We start from the raw sequence: 22,045 nt of genomic DNA on the forward strand, positions 1-22,045 counted from the left end.
AGAAATGGATAATCCAGGGACAAACCTTTTCAATAAAAGCTAAAAAGAGAGGCCCTCGAGGAAGTTATGGATGCATGCATACTCAAAATGAGGCAAATAGAGGACTTCTCACTGCTTGGGACATTCATTTGGTTTTGCATTCTGCTTATAAACAACATCTAGCAAATGCGGATGCAGTATTTGCGTTGTTTCTATGGCCCATAAAGTCGAGGCACAAGTCAACCACATACCTTCTTTTGTGGAAAGATTGAACCGAGCTAAGCGGGAACTCACTCCATTTGGTCATAACTCACTAGTATCTAACAGTTCACAGATTTGAACTATCAGACACTGGTTCTAAACTCGACTCGCCCCAACTCTCGCAGTACAGAATTGTTTAGCCTTCTTAAATGGAGTGACAGCCACATGATACTCAAATTATGCCAATTATTATTTGTAAGGTATTTCAGTACGTTTCACAGATTTCTGACTTGCTTCAGGCTTCCTCCACAATATCCATGCTTCCTCTCTCATGAAAACAAACGCAGGCATGTGGACAGGATGATCCTTTCACCAGCAGATGAGCCACAGCCTAAAAGGATGCTATTACAACCTCTCAGCTACATTAGTGTTATGTGCTATTACTGTCCAATCATGTGCATGACAAGTCCTGCTGCCTATATGAGGTGGCTCTTTCATTAAAACTCCCTTTGTTTCTCTATTCATAAAAGGGCCCAAACAAGCCCAATGCCTTCCATGGAGGCAGAGAAAGACGTCTCTTTTAATCACAATGTTGCTGAAAGTCAGTCTCCCATCGCTTTATTTTCCATCTGCATGCATCACCAGTCAAAGCGGAACCCAAGAAAGGACTTGGTGCAAGTCCTGTGGATGAACACGCCCAATTTACTGGACTTGCGATTTGTAACAAGAGGAAAATATGAGTACGCTAATAAAGACATCAGAAGTCAGAACCCTCGGAGGTAAAGGCGAGTGTCTAGCGAGTACGCTGAATTCCTAACAATTTTACTATCAACATGCCCATGGTTTTATGAAAACATGAACTGAGTTTATGAAGACAGTAAGATGACTAACGAATATTCTTTTGTTTCCTACTGAGAACTTGTGTTTGCTTCTGTTGAATTTCTCCGCCACCTCTCTTTCCATTAACCTCTCTGTCTGTATTCTCTGAAATGACACATGATATGGAGAAAGGAAAAGAAAATCTCGCTGATTTATGAGTAGTCTCTCATCAGATGACAGTTTCTTTTAGCCGGATAGATGTTTAAATTGAGAGGAACTGCATAGACTAGTAACTGTCCCAAATGAGAAAGCACTCCACGGTTTCCTGGTTGCTTCGCCCGCGGCTCACAAATGGCCCTTGGGCTTCCTTGTGGCACACACAGAGGAAGTAGTAGTAAGCAGACAGAAGAGGGGCAACTGCATCTTTGTGTGACAAGACAAGAACCACTCTAACAGCACGAAAGAGCAAAGTAGGATTTGGAAGGGTCTCTACGCCTGTCTTTTTGGTGATGCTGAGAATTGAACCCAGGGCCTTGTGTATGCTGAGCAGACTTTTTACCACTCAGCCATAGCTTGTGAATATGTACGTCTGTGGATGATTTCAGCAGGGACATCACCATCAGTGAGTCACCCTGAGGGTACTACACAGGCGATGATGCAGACAGAACCTTTAGGAAGTGATGGGGCTGGGTCCTGTGTGATGTCTGGAAATCTGAACGCTCCCTACATTGCTCCATGTCCTGTGCCCACACAGAGCCCTAAATACTTGCTGTTCTGAGATTCTGAGCTGTGGTGGTTATGGCAGACAGAAGGTAGCTTCCTTGAGGGGAAATTCTTTGTGAGTCTCCCATGTGCGTCCCTTGGCAGGAATTCTGCACACACACACACTGATGCACCTTGACCTGGAGAAAGTCTAATGCTCCACCCTCCACGTGAGTCCTAACTGGGATGCCTCCCTCCCTCATTCTGAGCACTAAACTACAGGTATGAATCTAACCACCTCTGGGTCCTAGAGTCTTCACAGATGATCAACCAAATATGGGGGCATGGTGGGACCCTTGAAATGGATGACAAGGGAGATCACCAAACACGGGGATGTGGTGGGACCCTTGAAACAGATGTCAAGTGAGATCACCAAACACGAGGATACCAACAACATTGCAAAGAACCTTAGATAAAGTCGGTTAAGAGAATTGTGTTAACTTAAAAAAGAAAAAAAAAAGAGATTGACTCTAAATTTTGTGTTGGGGTGGGGTGGTGGTAGGTATTTGCACATGACTGTAGAATTGTGACACTCTTATAACACACGTGTGATTTCAATTTTCCCATGATGAATTTTCTTGCTACCCAATTCCTGTAAGCAAAAAAAGAGAAGTACATCATACAGACACATTGGAAGAATACATTGTTTAAATTATTGACATGCTCCCAAACAGTTTTATCAAATTTTATCCTATGATCACAGAGTATTTCAGAAAATGTGGTGCCTTACCTTCTGAAATTTTGGGCAGCCTGTCAATCATAATCAATGATGGACACTATTTATGAAGCGAGGTAGGAATTTATGACTTCCTTTACCTTTTTATGCCCTCTACTAGCTGCGCATTTCAATTCTGTAACTTGAATGGTAAGGGAATATTGCACATATTGAAAAGGCAGTATTTTGTTTGTTCTAGACATTTTTGAATCCATGTTAAATGTTGGTGAGGTATAGCTCTCATGTTACCACTTTTTTTTTTTTTTTTTTTTACAAAAACCATTTTTGGTCTGAAAGATCTGGTTGGTATTTTATTCAACCTACAGGGATTGGTGAATATCATCATGTTTGAAGCCGTGCCAGGCCCATAAAGAACAGCTACATTTGGGCGTATTCTATTTTTTTTTTTTTTTTTTTTTTTTGGTTTTTCGAGACAGGGTTTCTCTGTGTAGCTTTGCGCCTTTCCTGGAACTCACTTGGTAGTCCAGGCTGGCCTCGAACTCACAGAGATCCGCCTGGCTCTGCCTCCCGAGTGCTGGGATTAAAGGCGTGCGCCACCACCGCCCGGCTGGGCGTATTCTATTTTACTTCTAGTGAAATCACAGCGTAAAGGCAAAGAAAAAAAAAATCAAACCTCCTTGGTAGAAACTCTCTGGACCAAAAGACTGAAAAAGATGATGATTCTGGAGATGAGCAAGCCCATGTATTTGAGAAAATTTAAAAAATATGTGAAGCAGAAAGTGTGGTTGCTATCAGGAGGTGCAATACCAATATAGAACAATACCAATATAGGAGGCCAGTTCTTATGATGAAGTAACGCCAGGCCAGTTCTTATGATGAAGTAACACCATGGTGGTCGGGCGAGTACGCTGCAGCTGCTGGGCATACGCACATCTCAGCTGACCAAAATGTATGGCTTATACACGAAAAACCGGAATTTCTTTTTTCTGTGCATCCATTTTTTTCGTGACCAACATACTAAGCAACAAATTCTAAGTCTTCTGCCTCACGTTCAGGTGAGTTTCTCTAGCAAGAAATGAATTAAACATTGTAAAATGTAGACCGTAATTAAAAACAAAACTCCTCTTTATCTGTAAGAAAATTAAAAAAAAAAATTAATTGTTAGAGGTGAGCTTCTTTTAGGTTAAAAAACAGCCAAGAGTGTGATCTCTTTTGCAGTCAATGGAGGCTAGAGAAAGCACGTGGCGGGTTAGGGGTGGAGCTTAGCGGCAGATCGCTTGTCTATCGGGTAGATGGGTTTGGTCCCGGCACAGAACACATGTCGTGGATAGGTAACTAGACGTCTGGTTGGCCTACCGATGGTGCAGTGCTCGCCGTTCCAGCCCTGGCTGCATTCACACTTGCCGTCCTTACAGGTCCCGTGTTCGGCACAACGAGGGTGACAAGCTCTCTGACTGCATGCTGGGCCGGTCCAGCCTTCTTCGCAGCGGCAGGTGCCCCCCATGCAAACACCGTGCGAGCCGCAGTCCACCGAACATATCTCTACATTGCAAGAAAGAGGAATCCAGGCAAGAGAAAAAAAAAGAACGGGTTGGGGGTGAGAGGGAGGATTATGACGTCTCACACTTGTCTAAGTGAAAAAGCAAAGTCACCGTAAACCACAACTACTGGACATTAATTTCCGCATCGATGAGTAGCTACTCTGAACGGTAGAATTTTACATTCTTTCATCTTCTTTAACTTTGTATGTGGCTATGCAGGTTCATAACACACACATGACAACTGTTTGGGAAAATTTCTTTATATATAAAGATTTTATTTTATATCCCAGATATTTTGTATATAGAATAGTTATATATAAATATATAAGACTACCCCTTGGTAGCCAAGAAAAAACATGAACATTCAAACGGTGAGATATTTGAGTAGCTAAGCATGTCAAGTATTTAACAGAAGTTGCATCATACACAGTTACTGAGAAATGAAAAGGGCTGATTGCTAAAGCCGTGGCTTAAATTTTTTTTTAAATATTCAGAAACTTTAAGGCATCTCTATTATAGAAAGTACATTAGCTTGCTCACACATGCAGGCATGCTGGTTAAATAAGGGGAAATGTTGTTTTTCCTATTTAGTAAATTTGTACTCTTGACAGCTACAAATTGCTTAGTTCACATAATAGAAAACCAGTTTAATAATATATATATACACACATTGACTCTGTCATTTGGAAAACAAAGATTTTCATCTGCTGGAATTTTTGAAAGGCACACAATGACTAAATGCCTTCAAATTGTATAACACTGGATTAAGCCTTTAAAAAGAATTCAGATGTCTGAAGTAATTTTTTTTATATAAAGCTTTTTTAAGAGCTTTATTTAACTACTGAGAAAGAGGGAAAAAGAGAGGGAGAGGGAACTTTGAGGGACATTTGAGTTTTTATTCTTTATGTATAAAGTTAACTGTGGATTTTTATTCTCAGACTGCAAAACTACTGTTCCAGTTGGAGTTTTCATTCCCAAATCGTTTCTAACAAATAGAAAGGAGATGGTTGCCTTATGTCTTTAAAATGAAAAGTAGTGAGCATTTATATCGCCACATACTCCTATTCCCACACTCAGTCCCCAAATGATATTTCTTGGGGACCATCCTTATCTACAACCTTCTCTACTCTTGACACCATAGTAAGCAAGGCTGTATAAGAACTTTAACATTTCTTACAGCCACCACTCAGGGCATTAGCCGGGAGAGAGTGTGTCTGTTTTTGCTTTTTTTTCTTCTCTGCATACTATGTTTTTCTATATCCTTCGAATTAAATTTTTGATTAAGAGCCCTAGATGATTTGATTAACTTCAGAGCAACAGAACAGGGGTGTCTTTTTGAGGTCCCCCCTTTTATTCAATGGAATCAATTTTTCATTAGGGCGAAGTTGTTTATCAGCATTTAACACACTGGCTGTGAGCAAGGTGCGTCAATCTTTGTAATGAACTTATTAATTAGAGTTAATTTAATTGAAGTGGAATTGAAGGGCTAATTAATGGACATACCGCTGATGAAGATAGAGAGAAACTCTGTTGCCTTCAAACCTATAAACTTTCTCATGGAAATAATTCATTTTTTCTCTTTTAATAGCTTTACCCAATGCTCTGGTTATTAATTCTACACTCTTATTGAATCTGGATATCTGAAGGTCATTTTCTCAATAGCAAAAGAGGTAGCTGGCAATGGTTTCCTTTAGGATCTATTTAGTTAAGAACCTTAGACTGATACTGCTAGTAAATGTTCAGCAACATATTTGAGTGAACAATAATATTGGGATAAGCTGTAAATAAGAACCAGGAAGCAGACAGCTGAACTCGGTGAACATGAGACAAGACGCATTCACAGGCTGAACTTTTTGAGATCACTGCTACTCATCTTCAGTTTTCTGTCTTTTCCCAGCTGATAAGAAAGCTCAATACTTTTCTATATCTAACCTTATTCTCCAAAAGAAGAACACTTCATTTCTTATTTATTCATACATTGAGTTTAATGTGTTACACCGCTGCTTTGAATTGGGGATATAAAGATGAACAGAACAAAGGTCTCCAGCCACTTTCCATTTGTATTTAGATTTTAAAAGTTTTTTTTTTAAAAAAAAAAACTTAGAATTTTTATTTTGATTCTGAACTCTAAAGTAATGGATTTAAAGCATGGATGGCATCAAATTTAAACACATAAAATAATGTGTGAGATGGACAGCCAGTTTAAACTTCGAACTAACATTTATTTTTTTTGCTATTCACGGCAAGATGATTTTATGAAGATGGTTGGCATTTTTAGTCATTGAGTGTGTAAGATTTTCATGGAACGGAACCAGTGGGCATCCCATCTGTTCCTCTGCTGCTTGGATGAGGCTATGGAGCAAGCAGGAGTGAGGGCATTCCAGCAAGGGCTACTCTACAGTAAGAACTGTTAGAGACCTGCGCTCCCCAGAGAGCGTCCTCATCCCCATAAAACCGAACTGGAGTCTCTTTGTGGAATGCATTTTTTAATTTGGTATAGGAGATAGAAATGTAAATAACAATTCAGAAATAAATGAATGCTTATTTTGATTCTTACAATTAAAATATGTATTTCTTAATAAAACTGGACAAACCGACTGAATGAACGCAAAATTAGTGTCAGGCACTCGCACTGGATAAATATCACTTGGCAAGGATTTCCTAAAACTCTTCTACAACCCAGACTCCGTTTTATGATTTTCTTATCTACCTAAACATGTCACTTATTTTGGCAGTCAGGAATTTTCTAACCAAAATTTGGACTATCATTTCTACAAAGCATGCATAAAAACAGTATAAATTCTGTCTGCTTTCACAGGATGTGTCAATGATGGAGGGTCAATAAAAGAGGAAGGGAGAGAAGAGAGGGAGGGAAGGAGGGAGAGAGAGAGAGTATGAGGCAGAGGGGGGGAGAGTGTGAGCAGGAGGGAGGGAGGGAGGAGAGTGTGAGCAGGAGGGAGGGAGGAGAGTGTGAGCAGGAGGGAGGGGCAGGAGAGTGTGAGCAGGAGGGGGGAGGAGAGTGTGAGCAGGAGGGAGAAGGAGAGTGTGAGCAGGAGAGGGGAGAGTGTGAGCAAGAGGGAGGGGGAGAGTGTGAGCAGGAGGGAGGGAGGAGAGTGTGAGCAGGAGGGAGGAGAGTGTGAGCAGGAGGGAGGGGGAGAGTGTGAGGAGGAGGGAGGGGGAGAGTGTGAGCAGGAGGGGGAGAGTGTGAGCAGGAGGAGGAGGAGAGTGTGAGCAGGAGGGAGGGAGGAGAGTGTGAGCAGGAGGGAGGAGAGTGTGAGCAGGAGGAGGAGGAGAGTGTGAGCAGGAGGGGGAGAGTGTGAGAAGGAGGAGGAGGAGAGTGTGAGCAGGAGGGAGGGAGGAGAGTGTGAGCAGGAGGGAGGGGCAGGAGAGTGTGAGCAGGAGGGAGAAGGAGAGTGTGAGCAGGAGAGGGGAGAGTGTGAGCAGGAGGGGGAGAGTGTGAGCAGGAGGAGGAGGAGAGTGTGAGCAGGAGGGAGGGAGGAGAGTGTGAGCAGGAGGGAGGAGAGTGTGAGCAGGAGGAGGAGGAGAGTGTGAGCAGGAGGGGGAGAGTGTGAGAAGGAGGAGGAGGAGAGTGTGAGCAGGAGGGAGGGAGGAGAGTGTGAGCAGGAGGGAGGGGCAGGAGAGTGTGAGCAGGAGGGAGAAGGAGAGTGTGAGCAGGAGAGGGGAGAGTGTGAGCAAGAGGGAGGGGGAGAGTGTGAGCAGGAGGGAGGGGGAGAGTGTGAGGAGGAGGGAGGGGGAGAGTGTGAGCAGGAGGGGGAGAGTGTGAGCAGGAGGAGGAGAGTGTGTGCAGGAGGGAGGGAGGGGGAGAGTGTGAGGAGGAGGGAGGGGGAGAGTGTGAGCAGGAGGGGGAGAGTGTGAGCAGGAGGGGGAGAGTGTGTGCAGGAGGGAGGGAGGGGGAGAGTGTGAGGAGGAGGGAGGGGGAGAGTGTGAGCAGGAAGGAGGGAGAGTGTGAGCAGGAGAGGGGAGAGTGTGAGCAGGAGGGAGGGGGAGAGTGTGAGCAGGAGGAGGGAGGAGAGTGTGAGCAGGAGGAGGGAGAGTGTGAGCAGGAGAGGGGAGAGTGTGAGCAGGAGGGAGGAGAGTGTGAGCAGGAGGAGGGAGGAGAGTGTGAGCAGGAGGGAGGGAGGAGAGTGTGAGCAGGAGGGAGGAGAGTGTGAGCAGGAGGAGGGAGGAGAGTGTGAGCAGGAGAGGGGAGAGTGTGAGCAGGAGGGAGGAGAGTGTGAGCAGGAGGAGGAGGAGAGTGTGAGCAGGAGAGGGGAGAGTGTGAGCAGGAGGGAGGAGAGTGTGAGCAGGAGGAGGGAGGAGAGTGTGAGCAGGAGGAGGGAAAGATTGAGAAAGGAAATGAGGAAATTGGGTTGTAAAGAAACCGTAAGACTATTACAAATTAGTTTATAGAAAATTTTCTTTTATCCACGGTTCTACTTGAGGAATCAAAGATGGATTTGTCTCGTAGGTTTTTGAATCATGGGGGGAGAGGAGATGCTGCTACCCAAGTTTCTCAAAATGCCAGGAAGGCAGAGTTTATAAAGTTTACCAGTTTCTCCCAACCCTGTCTTCAAAAACAACAGTGTGGGGCTGGAGAGAGGACGCAGCAGTTAAGAGCACCTGCTGCCCTTGCAGCGGGCCCGGGTTCAGTTCCCAGCACCCACGTGGCAGCTCACAACTATTTGGAACTCCAGTTCCAGGGGGATACAACGCCTTCTTTTGGGCTCTGTGGGCACTAGGCATCCAGGTGGTGCCCATACATACATGCAGACAAAACATTCACGCATAAAAATAAATAAATGAATAAATCTTTAGGGAAAAAAACAAACAAACCGAACAATGTGAATGATCTGCATGGCAGTATTTTGTTTCACTTTATACTACTAGGTCATATTAATGAAGAAAATAATTTCATTCCATGGCTCTGGTATTTGGTAAATACAGTGAATACTTCCAAGTGGAAGCTCCTTTGAATGGATGAGGAATGGAAACACGCTATAGTTCATCTTCCCACACTACTACTGGTCACTAAGGCCGCCAGCACAGCCACAGCATCAACGCTAACACTGAGGCTCTGTCTGTGCACCGGCCCTCTCTCGGCATAGCTGAACTTAACTCCCGACGTGCAAAGTGCTGGTGCTATTATCCCCACTTCATAAAGAAAGAAACTGAGGCACAGGGAAGTTATATACCTTGCCCTACCCAAACAAAGCTATCAGATGGCTAATCTAAAAGCAGAATCCAGAGTTAGGGGTGAAACACCGTGGTGGAGCCCTTGCCCAAGCATGCCTAAGGTCCCTAGGTCCCACACCCAGAGCTGGAAGAGAGAAAAGGAAAACCGACTGAACCTGCACAGCTGGGCTCCCGTGTTCTTAAGTACATTAGAGAAGCAGAGGAGGGGGCCAGGAGGAGCAGAAAGAAGCTGCCGCATGGATGCACGCATGCACGTAGGCACGCACGCACACTTGCGTGCCCATCTAGGCTTTATGTAGACCCCTTTCCCTTACCCGGCACCGCTGGGAAAACCCGTTTTTTTCTTCCTCTTTTCTCACCCTTCATTTTGCTCCTCTCTTCTCTTCTCCCTTTCTTTTCAAATACTTATTTCTGTTTGAGTATCCTTCATTTTCTCCCCTCCCACTGATTCCAACCCGCCTCTGCTGTAAACCCGTGCCTCTCTTTCCTGACATCCTGGCCTCATGGAGACACTGGGAATGGCCTCCAGTCTTCTATGCTCTGAACTAGCCACGCTTCTCACCAAACTTCTCTGTCTTAGTTTTTCAGAAACCCTTGCTGCTTATCTATCACTCATTTAAAATACTGCTCCTTTTCATTTATCCTTTTCATTTCTGTTGATTCCAAACTCCTTGCTCTCTCATCAGCCCACACTTCTGCGAAGTCCCCTTATCTGTCCTCTAGTCACTCAACTAGCATTATTCAGCGTCCGACCTGATGCCACCCTCATCTGAGCGAGCACACCACTGCCGCCTGCGAACTTTGTCTGAAATTTCATTTCTAAACTAGAACCCTCATAATGGGGACCCACCTAAGGTTGACCTCAGTTATTATTTTTTTTACCTCCCCCCCCATACTGTCGCACTGGTGTAGAATTATTTTTCATGGTTATCACTTTCTCACAACTGTAGTTTCCAAATTGCATTTGCAGGAGAGGTAGAGGTAGTATTTGGATTTTATCATTAAAATATCACATTTTATGGGGCCACTTCTTTGTATTTATTGGGCCAAGTACTTTTGTTCTGTTTTATTTTTATTATTTTATTTTTTGAGACAGAACTTTGATGTAAAGTTCAGACTGGCTTTGAACCTGTTTCTCTGGTTTCAGCCTATGGAGCGAGGGGATTGGAGGTGTGTCCATTATGCCCAGCTTACACTAAGTACTTTACATACATCAAGTCATCCCCACAGCACCTCGATGAGGAGGATCCTGTGGTTTTACAATGAGTAAACTGAGACACACGGTAATTTTCTAAAGACTAAAGATCCATGAAATAGACTTGGCTATGAACACATGTATCCGACTTCACAGTCCAAGTCCTTAGACACGTTCTAACAGTTTCCTTAGTCACAAATGGCCCCTTACCTGCCCCTCTCCTGAGACTGCCATGTTTAAATGAAGGGAAAAGTGTTAATAGAAGTCCCTGCGAAAATTCTCAGTGTTCATCAAGATGGGATCACTCCTCTGAGTTTAGCGAACTATTCCATGTAACACTTGGTATGATATTATATCGGCATCTAATTATTTCACGTGTGCTCATCTTAGCTCCCAATTAAAACAGTAATTTTCTAAGCTGAATGGCATCTCCTCACACTGTGTGACTAATGACTGGGAATATCATGGAATTAGTTCCTAAGTTGTAACCAGCATTACAAAAAAAAAAAAAAAAAAAAAAAAAAAAAAAAAAAAAAAGATTAGATTGGAAAAAAATCAGCAAGTACCATTTTGTACAATGTCCATTTCAGTAATGCCCGAGTATGTGCATGTGTCTATATACTAGTGAATATTATTGTCATTCCCTTATAATCATAATTTAATATCTGTGTTGAATTATTATAATAGTCACACACACAGTCTTTAGTGTGATTATGTTTCGCCTTCCCTTGTCAAGTAAGTTTTATTTTTTAAGTTGCAGACTATCTGTTCATGACAAGAAGTGCCTGAAATTTTGGGCATGGTGGCACATACCTATACGAGCACAGATGGAGACTGGACTGTGAGTACAAGGCCCGTTTCTCTTATGTAGTAAGTCTGAGGCAGCTCAGACTACGTGAGGCCCTGTCCCAACTATGCTACCACCCACCCCTAAATGGGCTTTCACTCTCAAGCTGTCGCTAGACCCATAGACACGAGTGTAAATCAATATTTCCATCCAGCGAGACTGAAGAAGATAAGGCTGTCTTATGCAGAGGAAAGACCATTCTCTCCAATAATAGAGAAGAGAGGATTTTTAATAATAAATTACCGCTTATTTCCTGAATAACTGCTTCATTGCTTTAAACATTTACATCTTTAAAGAAAAATCACTTGGTGACATAATTTTTACAAAGTGTGCTTTAAAAAGTCAAATATCCCAAATCTTAAGTAAATTATAGTAAATACTCAGTGGCATCGCATTAATTGACCTCACCATTTGAGCAGTCTGGGCCAGTCCAATTTGGGTCACAAGTGCAGGAGCCGCTTTCCTGAAGGTATGTCCCATGGCCCGAGCACTGGTCTGGGCACATGGTCTTCAGTATTTCACAGTTACTGCCACCCCATCCTGGGTTGCAGTGACATTCTCCATGGATACACACCCCATGATTGGAACATCCAGGGTCCAGACAGTCCGCTAGGGTCAAAGAGAGGAGAACAGTGTTATTAAAGATGAAAAATGTCATAGTACATGAAGGCTAAAGAATCACCTCCTAATTCCTAAGAATGTTTTAGATAATCAAACATCCATCTACCATTCTCCAGAACTTGTCTCTGAAAAAGCAGAGAGCTGTAATACAATCAAGCATTAAGAACCAACCTGACGCCATTTAGGTAACTGAGGCCCTTGCAAAGATTGGTCTTTCATGAATTAGACAAACACGCTCTGGGGGGTTCAGACAATCGCTCTGTGTTCTGCCCACGCAGAGTCAGAGAACAGACCCTGTACATGCTGACCTGCTCCATGACCACCGGCACTGACAGCTGTAAGGGATCCTCAGATTGTTCAAGAAATAAATGAGTTGCACACGCTAGCCTTCTTAATTCTCTTTAATGTGCTTTAGATGATGAGATTTAATTTAGCAATTTGACTCAATAAAACTTTACACTTGTACGGTCAATGGCCTGAAAATTTAATTCCAGAGACTTAATTGCATTACTTTGTGAGTGTAGATCAATAAAATCAATTTGATTGGAGAATGGAAATGGTGCTTTTTTGGCTTCCTGAAAAAAATAAAACAACAACAACAAAAAAAAAAACCAACAACAAACCAAACCCCAGTTTAACTGCACTTTACAGTATAGTGTCTCGACTCTCCTCAGCACGTACAGTGACGGAAGAAATCCACAACACTGCTCTTATTCCTTATATTACATTCAATTGGTTTTTCTTTCTAGAGATGCCAAAAAGGTCGGCATCAGTGTAAAAAAGCTGAAAAGTGACAAGAAGAAGCCCGTCCTTTGTTGGGTTTCAAGACACAAATGCTTGTTTGCTTTCTCAGAGTAAAACAACAACAAAAAAGAATTACTCACGCTACAGAAACAAGAGCAAAAGAGCTCTTTGGTATTTGTTCTTTTGATTAGTTAAAGACGTTAATAAAACAAGGCATTCATAAATATGGAAATAAAAATTGCTTTCATAGAGGAGCATGTGAAAGAACACTTGCCAAACTGAAGATTGCAGATTTAATCTGTGTCTTTATGGATATAACAACAGGATTCGGTAAATATTGACGTTTACCTTCTTCACAGTTTTCTCCTTTGTACCCCGAGTTGCAAGCACAAGAGCCCATGATGCAGATCCCACGACCCCCACACTGCGGGTCAACGCACTGGGTAGTCGGCACATCACACTCGGTGCCCTTCCAGCCACTGAAACACAGGCAGCGGCCCTTGGAGTACTGCCCATTGCCACTACAGAGCACCGGACAAGCTGCTGTGAAATAACACAAGACAGAACGGTCAACAGCCACGTTTGCCATTGAGCCCCTCACAGAACAAGCCATGGGCCGTTCCCATCCCCTTTCTTCCCCCGGGTTGCTAAGTTTCCTCGACTGGATGTGTTTCTACGGCTTATTGATATCGGCTTAAGAAGAGACTCTAACTTGCATACCTCTCGAACAATCCGGACCCAGAAACCCCGGAAAACAATGGCAAGTTCCAGAAACACATTCTCCATTTCCATGGCAATTTCGGGGGCATTCCACCACAGACTCTGAAGAAGAGAAACGCAGGGAGCATTTGTGAGATGCCGACCCCTCTCAGAAGCGGTCGCTCTGTTCATTTTAGTTAGGTGTTAATGCAATTATGGATAGTTCACTCCATAACCCTCAAATCAGTTCATTTATATGAGAAATCTGCAGAGTGACGTAAAGCATTTCAAATCTTCAAATGCAGATTTTCAAAGTGTTCTCTTCCTGTGGTAATTTATAATATTTCTTACAGAGCTTTAGGGCTTGCCATACATTCACAAATGAACAATTCAAAAACAAGACATGTGTGTTATCACCCCTGGAATCACTAAAGTTTGGTAAAAATGATTTGAGTTTCTATTCGGCACGGAGTTTAGGCAGTCGGTGGAAAAGGATGCTTTGAAGAAGGCTCTTACCTATAACAATGGTATTAAAAGACACTGGCTCTGGATTTTTCCCATCGTTATAAAAAGCCAGATGCCAGATTCCAGAATCCAAGTACTGGATGAAGCCAGCTTCATGTAGGCTGATGGATCTCGCCTGCCGCCCGGCTCTTTCAGATTCCACCAGATTCCGCTGTTCTCGTGCTATTAACCTGCTGCCGTCCAGGAGCTCCACGAAATCATACTGGGGGTGAGGGTAAGGGAGATGGAGTCAGAAGCCAGAAACAACACGTGTACTGCCTCTTCTTCAAGCTTACAGTGTTAGAAGTTCTTGTTTGACAGGCCCAAGTGACAGGAGCCTTCTAGGCATGGAATTTATGAGGATAAGGACCACCTGTTGCATCCCCTTGTATCTAAACCGAAATGATCATTTTCTTCCTTTTTAGGGAGTTGCCAAATTCAGTTCCCCTGACTGATAACAAGTTTGGTAAATTTAGGCACTTTGGGGATATAAATGTGAAATCTATGGGATTTTACTTAGACCATGAATGGCTGACGATCTAATCCTACTTGACACTTATGTATAGCAAGGACTGCTGTTTATCCTGCACTGGAATTATTCCTAATCCCGGAAGCAGCTCTTGGGGCAAGAAATTTGTGGTTGCTCTCAAGGACTCTTGAGGAGGTTCAGCAGGACCTCCTACCTGGAAAGTGGGATCTATGAACCCAGGTGTACTTTGCTGCAGAGCTGGGGTCATTTCCACCATATAGCACTACATTCCTCTCCTGGGATGCTAATGCAACCGTCCGAACTTTTGTGGAATTTTTACATCAATACATTAAATGAAGTGCCTTAATATTCTTTATTAAAATCAATAAACTGATCAACAGATGGGTATGATGGGACAGAGAAAGAACAGCATGCAGAGTTAGGGGCGTGATGGCAGCCATCCTGGACGCTACTGTTTGTTTTCACAATGATTATTAATCACAGACATTGGAGGTTAAAAAAACTGAGCTAGAGAATTTAAACTATGGAATATTATTGACAACAACAGGGTAGAATTTTGCCAACAAACACCAGTGAATTTGGAAGATACTGGAAAAGATTCTCCAATATTGGTTTTAATAAACTTTTTAGCTAATAGCTTCTTTAAAAATTACAGTGATTCTACTGCTGTACACTTGTCCAGTTTCATTTTTACTTCTGAGATATATTTAACGTAAAAGCTCACAAATGTATGTAGATGCAGACGATGCATAAACATCATAATTGTAGTACTATATATGTGTATCATTAGTACTTTATGATTTATTCTTTAAATGGAATCACTGTGGAGGAAAAAAATTTTATAGGACTCTCTTAATCCAATCAAATAAAAATAAAATTAGTTGTTGGAATTTCTGGGAATTATATTTAACTAGACTGCTACTGTGCAGACCACAGACATCTACTACTGTAATAAGAAAATTTAATATGTGATTCAGTATATGACTCATTGAAATCTTTATTTAAATAAAAGCATTTTGTTCTTTGGGTAGCAGTATGCAAAATATATGCTAACTTCATTAGTACTCAAAATTTTTCAATTTTCTTACAAGGATGCAAATAATGATCTTGTAATTTCTCCAGCTCTTTGTAAAAAAGTTCACTGGGATTCTATTCCCTCACGATTAGAGGAGAACAAAGTTTAATTCTGAAGGGTATCTCCACCTCAAATAGGTCATCTCCATTTACTCATCAGATTTAAATATTTACATTATCCTGGCAAGAGGGAAACTTCCCTCTCATGGCCCAACACAGACCCTTTCCTCTTCTAACATTACATACAGGAACTGAAAATGAACAGGGCAGGAATGGTGAGTTTTAACTGGTCTTTCAAGTCTACAGTTAGTCGTCGTTGCCAACACAGTGACGGGCGTTTGTACCACACCTGAGCGATGATGGAACCATGAGGAGTGAGAGAGGTGGGAGCCCTGAAGTGGCTGATGGCTTCTAACCATCTACCCAGATCTAGGGTGTTGTCAGGACATTTCACAGATGACTTCAGGAGAGCGACTCAAAACACCTGAAGAAAATTACCTTCTTTACACTGTAACCGTCTCTACCCAGAGTAACCAAATCATATGGCTCGTTCTTCAGGCATAACATGATCATCTATGGGCAAGTCTGAGCTTTGCTCTACTTATAAACCAAAACTGCATATGGACTGATTGTAGTGGGGAGAAGTCTTAAGACCTTATGCCATTTTCTGGATGAATTCTCTGGACTAACTCTTCGGTCTCAAACACTGGAGAGCTATCACAGACAACATCTATATATCACATGGATGTCACTAAACTGGAAATATTTCAGCTCCCTTTAAGGGAAACTTTCTCATGATATTACCTTATTCTTATATTGTTACCTAATATATATGCTATTACCACATATATATTTATTTATTGTGTGTGTGTGTTATATACACACATAGATGTATGTGTTACACAATCTGAAGTTCTTTCTCAAGTTGCTCTGAACTTCAATGGAGCTATGTAAAATCAATAGAAGAAAAGGTTGCTTATGTTTCTTTTCAGAGGTTTACTATTTAATCAGCCATGTAAAAATGCAAATAGGCCTTTTCTGGTATCGTGCTAGTTTACTTCTGAAAAGCTAAGACTATCTATCCAACTGTTTAATTCAATTTCCATTATTAAATTGATGGGAATTCAGAATCAGTGAGTGCCTGGCTATGCCTTCAATCACCTTTCTTTGGGAGGTGGAGTGGGGGGCAGCCTTGCTATGTAGGTCTTGCTGGCCTTTCACTATCAAAACTCTTGCCCTGCCCCCTACCCAGCCTTTGAAAAACTTCCCTCCAAATTTCTGATGGCGGCATCTATCATACATTATAGAGAAGGAAAAAGTTTTAGAAACCTTCCAATTCAGCTCTCTCATTTTCCCAATGGACACTGAATCTTGGAGGAGTTAAACGACTCATACAAGGTCACGTAGAGCATAAAATCAAAAAGTGGTAAGGCTGTGTTTAGAACTCAGGCTTCTGCCTCTTTTTCTGGAACAGCCTTCAGGCCAACGCACTAACACACCATAGCACAGTAGCCATAGAGCATAGAACTGCTTCCTTAGGCTTCCAACTGTCCAGGAGAATAAATGGGCCATTGGGGAGAAGAAAGTCAATTGGCTCCTTGGCAACGATCAAATGGACAATTTCATAAAGGGTCACAAAGACTTTGACTTTCAAAACTCAAGTGACTATTCCGAGGGGCTGGCCAATTTTAATTATTTCAGGTTGATTTATTTAATGTTCCCCAGGAACAGAGAAATGTTCAATTTGGGCTGCTTTATAGCATATTTCATGTTTAAACACTGAACTCAGAAACAGCTGTTTGCTCTGCTGATCTTGACTAAGCCAGAGGAAGGACCTCTAATAATCAAGGCTTAATAAAAAGCATACCTTACACAAATACACTGTGGGAGAAAAGAAGGATGGATATTTTGGGTACTGTATTGAAAGAATGGTGCAATTATAAGAAAACATGACGCCGAACCTTTCATTTCCCTAATTTTATGAGTTATGCATCTCATGTAAAAAGCCAGCTATATACCCTGAAACAAACGTTTTTAAGCACACAACACATTACAGGCTTTTCAAAACAGCCCTGGCTGGCCTGGAACTTGCTACATAGAACAGGCTGGCCTTGAACTTGATCCGACAGCCCCTTAGCGTCTACCTTCCCAAATGCATGCACCACCATGCCTGGACACAACACACAGGCTTCATCTGACATTGTTTTCAGAAAACTTTATAAAGTTGGACTTTCACAGATGTGCTTCATTGAGAGGACTCTTCCTTGAGCGGAGAAAAACATAATTTAATTTCCTACGTAGTTTCAGTGGAGAGAGGTTTCTGTGTCTTACTGGACTATCCATGTAAACACAATCTGTCTATAGTAACTGGAGATCCGAAGATTCACTTTCATTGACAGTTTTTTTTTCCATCTCTGCGGAGAATGATGCGGGGATTTGATTGGGATTGTACTGAATCTGTAAACAGCTTTTGATAAAGTGACCATTTTCATAATACTAATTCTCCTAATCCATGAGTATGGGATGGCCTTCCATATTTTAGTGTCTATCTTTTTCTTCAGAGGTTTAAAGTCAATATCAGACCATTTTAAAGCTTAAAATTGGATATATGGACATCATAACAAGTGTTTGACCCAGAAGGAACCAAAGTATCTACTTTGATATCACAGATATGAGAATATATTGTAACATATTAGTCAAAATTTACACAGCCATTGAAGCCACAGATTTTTAGAAAGCATGCTGAGAAGTATAGTATTTCTTTGAAATTGTGATTTCTTTATTAGTATTTGGTCAAATTTTCATAATTCATACTCTAAGATTATAGAAAATGATTTCTTATAGGGTCACAGAATATGAAGTTTGTACAAAAATCTTGGTCTTTCTTTTATAAATGAAAAAAAACCCAATATGGGATTCCACAAGGAGATAAACTTATTATAAAATACGTCCAGCTCATCTAAGTGTTAATTAGCTAGCTAGTACACTTTTTAATTCCTCTACTTACTAGCATGATACATCTTGGAAAAGTTTCTTTTCCAATTTTATAGTAGATAATTCAAAGATTTTTCTCATAGACATTACGGAATCTGTTCTGTTCTCCTGGTGATCCAGATTAAAACTCAGGGCCTCCTCTATTATAGCTCACCCCCCACGTGACCCTTTTTAAATAACAAAAATGACATTTTCCAAGTCACATATGCCATGACTCAGTATTAGAGACTTGATTATTTTGTGGTAGTTGGGATTGAGTTTCAGATGTCAGGGCCTCAAAGATTGTAGGCAAGTGCTCTACTACGGAGTCATATACTCCCAGTCTATTTTTTTTAAACTTTGTATATTTATCTCACTAAGTTGCCTAGGCTAGCCTTGAACTCGTCACTCTCCTGCCTCAGCCTTCAGAGTACCTGTGATTGAGGGTCTGTGCAACTCGGTTCTGGCTCGACTGTGGCCATTTTGGTGGTGGTTCTCCAGCTGTGACTGTTACAGTGGGGGTATTTTTATACAAAGAATGGCCTTTCAAATGCTGTGGATCCAGTAGTCTGAGGACTACATTGACTCCATCTTGCTTGGTTTTCTGTTAACCATCTACCTACTCACCTTACTCTTCCTTGTTTCCAGAGAAAATGGCGATTAGACTTGGGCAAGTTTGTTAACTATCATGCTTATTATGCTCGTGTGTCCATATTTTCTTCATTAAAAATAAATCTGACATTGTAAAAACTGTTTTAACCCAACATCAATATATTTAAGATGAATATGTATGCATGTGTGATATGAAAGGAATAAAATCATCTGAAATGACCACCGAATCTTGGAGAATCTACAGTGTGCTAGACACTCAGCTGATGCTCAGTGTTCATGAAGTGACTCAGACATTTTTAGCCATTTTAACCAATCATTAGCCATGCAAGCCTTTTCCTGCTAGTGATTCAGACATCTCACATAAGCAGACACTACACTCAAACTTCTTTTCATTGCAAAAGATTCATTTAGAAGTGTTGGCTTCACCCAACAGCTGAGTTTCAGGGCTATAGGAACATCTGGAAATGCAAACTAGGAGCATGCATCTTATGAGCATGCGTCTCATCGACGCCAACACCCACTCTCACCTGTGTATGGGAAGGTGGTAAGCCTTTCCGGCCGTATACTCCAATCAATGCATCCTTCTGAAGAGAGATGTTGAACTTAAGAAACTGTGGCTGATCAATAAAGAGTTGCGATCTCCAGAAGATCCCGGGGGGAACCTCTTGAACTGCTCTCCGACCAATATCAAGTTCTCCGGAATCTATGGTGTTATTTTCATGTGTAAATCCACCTAATTTTCCTGAATGTGAGAGACCCAGCGGTGAAGAACAAAACATTAAAATAACAGGGTTTCTTTTCAAAGAGTTATTTCCCCTCATTGTTCAGGAATTCTTCTTCTGATATGCGAGATACTCCCTTGTCGTGTGCACTTTAAGAACTTTTTTTTTTTTTGATGAAGCATTGTTTTACTAACTTTCATCTAACATTCTTTAAGGTATTTAAGTCAAGATTCTCCGACTTCCCCCAAGGTATGGTGATCACTGAAGCTGTTTCCACACCAACAGCGTTTCTCATTTACTTGAAACATAAATGTCTTATAAATTATACGCCTTGTTATTTCTTGGGAGAGATTTAGTCTGGTGCTTATTGGCTACTCTAACTGTACCATAATTCTGCAGAGTGTGAAAGAAGGTATAATGGATTATAAAGATTTCCAAGCCAACTTTTAAGTAACCAATCAATGTTACCGATTCATACACCAGAAAAAAAAAATGAAAAAATAAATCACGTGTCAAAAGAGGTAAGTAGGGGTTGTAGGGCATCAGGAGATAGAAGATAAGAGGAGCAGGGTTATATCTCTTAAGTTTTAATGTCGGCTGTCACAAGACTTCCTATTTCTTGACCCACCATTGAGTATTAGTGGGAACACTGTGCCACCCTTCCTCAGAGACCTTCAATCTTCAGGGTAAACAAACAAACAAATAAACAAACAATCAAGCAACCCCCCCCCTCCCTGAGAATCCCTGCCATCTCCTAGCACCATGGCCAGGTTCAAGATCCAAGGCTGTTTTTTGGGGTTGGTGTTCTCCTTCGCCTCTTGGCCAAGGTCCTTTCTTGGGTACTCTCCTGGCCACGGGAGCGGGCTTCACAATTTACTGCAGGTGGAAACGAAAAGAAAAGGTCCCCCCAAAAGCCGAAGAGACAGAAGGCAAATTATCCTCTATCAAAGCCAACCCTTTTAACTTGATAAAAAGTTGACTTACCATTTTTTTTCTTTTTTTCATTAAACTGGAAATAGCCTCCAGAGAACTTGTTAATTCAAAAAATTTTAAGATTTAATCTCAAATCTGAGAATTATGTCTTATCCTAAAGAGTGGAGAGAGCCTCCTATCTGTGATGACTCGTTAATTTAACATTGCATTCATTTTATTAAGTGTCTGCTAGGGACAGAGCACTGACGTAGTAATAAGAAATACACACCGAAGAGTTAGCAGCTCAGAAACCATTGGCTCTAGCTTAAACAGCCTGGTCTTCACCGAGCTAACTGCCTGGTGGAGGAGACGATCTGCACAAACTAAAGCTTCACAGGACTGGGTCAGGGGCAGGCCATCGCACTGGAAGCTGGACTTGGAAGGACAGGTAGGTTACGTGTGATGGCTAATCTTGGTGGGCAGCTGGCCCAGATCTGCAGTCAATTAAAAGTCAAGCCGCGAGGCACACCTGAGAAGAATTTTCTTGATCAGGTTATTCGAAGTGGGAGACCCGCTCTAACTACGGTGGCGCCCTCCTTGCGGCAGCTTAGATTAAAAAAGTGTGACTTTGGCCTGTTTGCTTCTTCTCTTACTGGCAAGTTCATCTGCTCTGCTGCTGCTGCTGCTGCTGCTGCCACCACTGGTGTTATATTCCTTTTCAATTATCAGAACCCAGCTTCTTTGGGCTTTTAACATACACTGAAGACTAGGGGCTCTCCAGGTGTTCAGTGCCAGATTGGGAATGTTCAGGGACCCAAACTCATGAGCTGAGCAAGCTACTGGGTTGTCGGCCACTCCAGCATGAAGACAGCTGTTACTGGACCCACCAGATTATTTTGCGTGACTCAGTCTATATTAACCTTTTAATATATATTTATTCCATTTGTTCTTTTTGTCTTGAGAACCCTGACCAATACAACAAAGTATCTGAGTTAGGGCAAATATAACGATTTTAAAAACGATATGGAGAGAGGCATGTCTTCGGATGCATGGGCGAGGGAAGACGTTTTGGAATCTGACAACCTGGGTTTGAATCGTGGCCACGTCAGAGTCAGAGGGACCTGCAGGCAGAACCCAAAACCTCCGACACAAAATCTCCTCTGGAAAATGGGGATGGCCACATGACCTCTGAACTACTGCGAGGTCTAGACAAGCGCTCAGCTCAGTGGCCCTCTGTATGAATGGACAGGAGACTAACTGGCTTGCTGGGAGAAGAATGGGAGGCAAGGCTGGAAAGGGAAGACATTATCCAGAGGAAGCAAACACCTGGTGAAAGAATATGATCTTCATGCCTACAGAGTTGGTGTTTCTGTGCTGTAAATACTTTCCATTTTCATTCTATTAACACACATTTTTATACCTTTTCTTGAGGACAAATATACTTACTATTATGCCTGCCATGTCCGGTGTAGTTTAAAAAC

The 22,045-nt window shown here is 42.0% G+C and overlaps 1 protein-coding gene across 1 annotated transcript in view; it reads right to left on the reverse strand.

The window, feature by feature from the left end:
- Nucleotides 1-22,045, reverse strand: part of Tenm3 (teneurin transmembrane protein 3) — a 2,633,929-nt gene that overhangs the window by 105,794 nt on the left and 2,506,090 nt on the right. Inside the window, 6 exon segments of the mRNA XM_052752285.1 lie at nt 3,794-3,979; nt 11,622-11,822; nt 12,927-13,121; nt 13,299-13,400; nt 13,794-14,004; nt 19,458-19,672. Coding sequence (XP_052608245.1) covers nt 3,794-3,979; nt 11,622-11,822; nt 12,927-13,121; nt 13,299-13,400; nt 13,794-14,004; nt 19,458-19,672 — 1,110 coding nt within the window.

This window comes from Peromyscus californicus, unplaced genomic scaffold (genome assembly GCF_007827085.1).
Source record: "Peromyscus californicus insignis strain IS unplaced genomic scaffold, ASM782708v3 Scaffold_23__1_contigs__length_62951481, whole genome shotgun sequence".
Taxonomy (NCBI): Eukaryota; Metazoa; Chordata; class Mammalia; order Rodentia; family Cricetidae; genus Peromyscus; species Peromyscus californicus.